Raw genomic sequence first — 4,113 nt, 5'->3', positions numbered from 1 at the left:
CTTTGTGGTCGTTCTGCATCTCTTTCTACGTTTATTTATACAGCACGTTTCAGCAACAAAGCAATTCAAAGTGCTTTACATAAAGCATGAAGACAACTGGCAGAAGAAACACATCACAAAAGGACATGAAGAACAGGACAAACTGCACTCGCTCGGACCACGAGGAAACAGCACCCGTTCAAGCTGCAGGGGGACTTCCTGATACTCTCTTTCCAAATGTATGCATCCATGTCCCATTAATGCATGCACTGACCTGGCTCTCTCCACGGAGCTTTTGTGCGTTCTCACCTCGTAGGTTTCCATGGATTGTGGTTATACCTATACCGTGGTTGTACCTGCTGCCGTGGTCCTGCCTGAGACCCATGATTGTATTGTGTTGTGTAATCTGTACACATTATAGTCATTTAGCAGATGCTTTTATCCAAAGCGACTTACAATAAGTATATTACACATAGGTATTCAAGTGAACGAGTCACCAGAAGTCATACGTGCATCTCCTTTTTTAAACAAGCACCAAAGAGCATAAACCAGCGCCAACGTACAGTACAGAAACAAACGAATGCAATAACAAACTAATATGAATACAATAAGTGCAATACGCTAGTATGAATACAATAGATGCTAAGTGGAAGGCTCAGGGTAGTACTTCTTGAAGAGGTGAGCTTTCAACCTACATAACATCTATTGCACTTATATTTTATTTTGGGGGTGGGGGGGGGGGTGGTGTTCCCCATCCGATGTGAGGATCCAAAGACAGAGGATGTTGTATGTTGTGCAGATTGTAAAGCCGCCTGAGGCAGATTTGTGATTCGTGATAATGGGCGATACAAATACAATTCAATTGAATTAAATCATGTTGAATGATGTCTGAATCCTCCTGTTTATTACAGACCATATCCTATCATTTCATGAATTTACAGGTTCAAAAGCCACTCAATTTTAAATATTATTTACCCTTTTAACATTCAGCAAATATCGTACCTCAGCACTCGGAACATTTGTTCTCTTGCTTGGTATGTATTACATTCCTGTTCTTCCCATATGTCCTCCATTGTGGCCGCATATCTACAAGTGTGTGACAAACAAAAAGCACCTGTCTTAACACGCAACACAACTGACAGTTAAAGTAAAAGCCATACAACAATAATACACTGTTATAGAATTTATAGTCAGCATTAACACTGGAGAGTGGCGGATTTCATAATGGTCATGAATGAAACGACAAAGATATGCAGGATTTGGACAAACCTGAAGACGTGTAAACACCAGTCCACCAGCAACCGTCCATACAGTGAAAAAGAAAGCCGATAAACGTCAGAGATTTGAGTTACATTCATTTCAAGTTTAACCATGTTGCACACATTCAAATTTCTTAATAATTTTAATACAAATAAGCTTGGATGAAAGTGTGTTCTTAGGAAACACGCAATTACTTATTTATGTGACATTGGGATCTGGCATCTGTCTAGGATTTTCGAAAAAAATGAATTTGAACAATGTTCCTGTCAGATACAGAAAAGGAATTATTCAATCAATCAGCCATTCATCTATAAATAATCAGTTGCAAAATATGTTGTCCCTTGGGTGGTAGAAGACCTTATAAGAGAGGATTGTTTGTGACTTTGTCTTGATAGCCTTCGTGTTTTGCATTGGCACACACTCAGGCCTCTTCAATATTTATAATTGTATAATTCTGGCACAGCTAACACAGGATGGGTACATAATCACAAGAGGTCCTTGAGCATCCAGCCATGACTGCAAACCCAAAATATTATGCAGTTATAAAAAGCACCTGAATTGAATCTTCATTCAATAAATATGTAACGAGGTTTCCTCGGCTGTCTGTAGCCTGTCTGGCGCATCGAAATATAAAATACAATTAAAACTTAAGGGCTTTTCACACACAACTGCGATGTGGAAAGCACATCCGATTTTAGGTGTATGTATCAAACACAACTGTTCCATACCACCACCACCACCAAGACAAATGATACTCATACAACTGTAAACACAAGAATACGCATTTAGTGCTAATTTACAGTTCATCTATATGCTGGTTTATTAAAGTACATGCTGTTACGATTTATATTTAACAACATGTTGTGTTTTTGTTTTGTCAAAGTTAGGTCTTCTCCCTGCGGTGTGACCCAGTATCTGAAAAGCGTATGCTGTCCACTGTTGCCAACACATTTGCAGGGGAAGTTGCTACAGGCAGGTCGATTTGCTGCTAAATGACGTTGTGATGCCATTATGTGTCATTATACACTACCATTATGACTGGGTCCCTGTGCCACCACAGACGTGTAACAACACATGTGTACCTATGTGAGTCACGTCAAACACAAACTTCCAGCAATTTTCCACGGACAATAAACTTCTTCTGATTTTCTACTGCGGTGGTTTTGTGTCTCTCGTGGTCATTTCACTCTGTGGTTGTGTGTTTGTGGTGTGCTGCTCTTATATCCACAGACACAAAGAGGACATGACATTTCCTTCAGTTTATTAACCTGAGTGTGGACATAGACACAACTTTAGAAAATGAACAGCAACACATTTAGTACAAAGATGCACAGCAATACACATAGGAGTAGTTTAGGTACACAATTCAGCACTGCATAAAAAGTACATTAAAACATGTCATAAACATTGGCTTATCAGAACATGAACAGCATCATATAAATATACATTCGGTATATATGCATATCAGAAACTCCTCTTCTGCTTCCGATCATTAAAACTCTGAAAGTAACAGCCTTCTCTGACACATCTGTCTTTGCCATGAGACACTTCCTTCCCGTTCAACAGAATCTCATTAAAATATTTACAAAATCTGATAAATACATCATTTGAAAAGCAACAACATGCATTGGTGATCAATCATCAGCATCCGTTTGTAAACAAGTGCGTAGATATTGGCATCATGCAGGATAAACTGAAGTCATAAGAAATACAAGGATTTTGCAGAAGCTAGCAAAATGGCCCCATATTTAAAAGCCTAATGAGTTCACAAAGTACCCCACATCTGTCCTGTGTTAGTGCTACAGCTGCCACTACGGCCTCGTCCTCCTCTGATTCTGTCCTCTCGATTCAAACAAAGCATATCGTGTAGCATTAAAACTCGCCCTTCAGACAACTGGCTATCACAACTTTAAATTGAAACCTCCCCCTGACGACGGAGCAGGGCTGAAGAAATAGAGCTCTGCTCAGGCTCAGTCTGTGAGTCTGCCACACGTGAGCACAAAAGCAACCTGCCTTCGTCCGATCCGCTACCTGAAAAGGATCCATAAGACAAAGGGAGGGGATTGAACCACTGATATATGTCAGCTGAGAAGGGACTCTACACCAAGAGGTTGTATGCATCACATGGTATCAATCACAACACACACACATGCAAAATAAAAGATGTTTTTCATTTCTCTTACAAAAAGGCCAGTGTTTCAGCTGCATATTCATAAACTTACATATGATTTGGAGACACCTGCCATGGCTATAGACATGCAAGGTCCTTTAAACATTATTTTCATGGTTCTGTGTGCTGGAAAGCGTTAAGAAACAGAGAATATCGCTTCTGATGGATTCACAATGGATACTGACCAAACATCCAGTCACAACCTTGTAAATATAGTGGCAGGGATGTCTTCAATGTTTGACTTTTTTTTTTTTTTTTTGTCCACAACATTTTCTGTTCACAGCCAATATACACACTTTCATTCTGTATCGTTTGCCGTTAATGAGAAGAGAGGTTTTGTTGAGCTTTTGTACAGCGTGTGGGCTTCTGTTTTTGGGGCGTCTCACTTCGGCGCTGTGTTGGCGGGCGGTAGATTCCGCTGCTTAAAGTACTGGGTGACCTGCTGAGGCAGTTCGGCGAGGACTGACTTGGCCAGGGTCTCCTTGGGTGCCTGCGAGAGGAAAAAGAGCAAGAGAGCACATTCATTTATACAACAAAAACACAGAAAGTGAAGTGAAATGAAGGCTGGAAAAATAAATGATATTGCAATAATTGCGACCAACTTGCTAAGTATCACCAAAAACTTTATGAAGATAATAATTTATAGCCAGCAGGCACTGCCAACACATCAGCTCATCGTGTCAGGTCACTGCCATCATTACGTT

At 40.2% G+C, this 4,113-nt stretch overlaps 1 protein-coding gene across 1 annotated transcript in view; it reads right to left on the bottom strand.

Annotated features, from left to right (window-relative positions):
- Positions 1–3,791: 3,791 nt before the first annotated feature.
- cpne2 (copine II) overlaps positions 3,792–4,113 on the bottom strand; it is a gene marked incomplete at both ends in the record, with an annotated part of 38,594 nt that continues 38,272 nt past the window's right edge. The window contains one exon of the mRNA XM_079266302.1: positions 3,792–3,899. Within this exon, the coding sequence (XP_079122428.1) occupies positions 3,792–3,899 (108 nt within the window). The remainder of the gene's footprint in view (positions 3,900–4,113) is intronic.

This window comes from Melanostigma gelatinosum (genome assembly GCF_949748355.1).
Source record: "Melanostigma gelatinosum genome assembly, chromosome: 1".
Classification (NCBI taxonomy): Eukaryota; Metazoa; Chordata; class Actinopteri; order Perciformes; family Zoarcidae; genus Melanostigma; species Melanostigma gelatinosum.
This window is presented reverse-complemented; position numbering and strand designations above follow the sequence as displayed.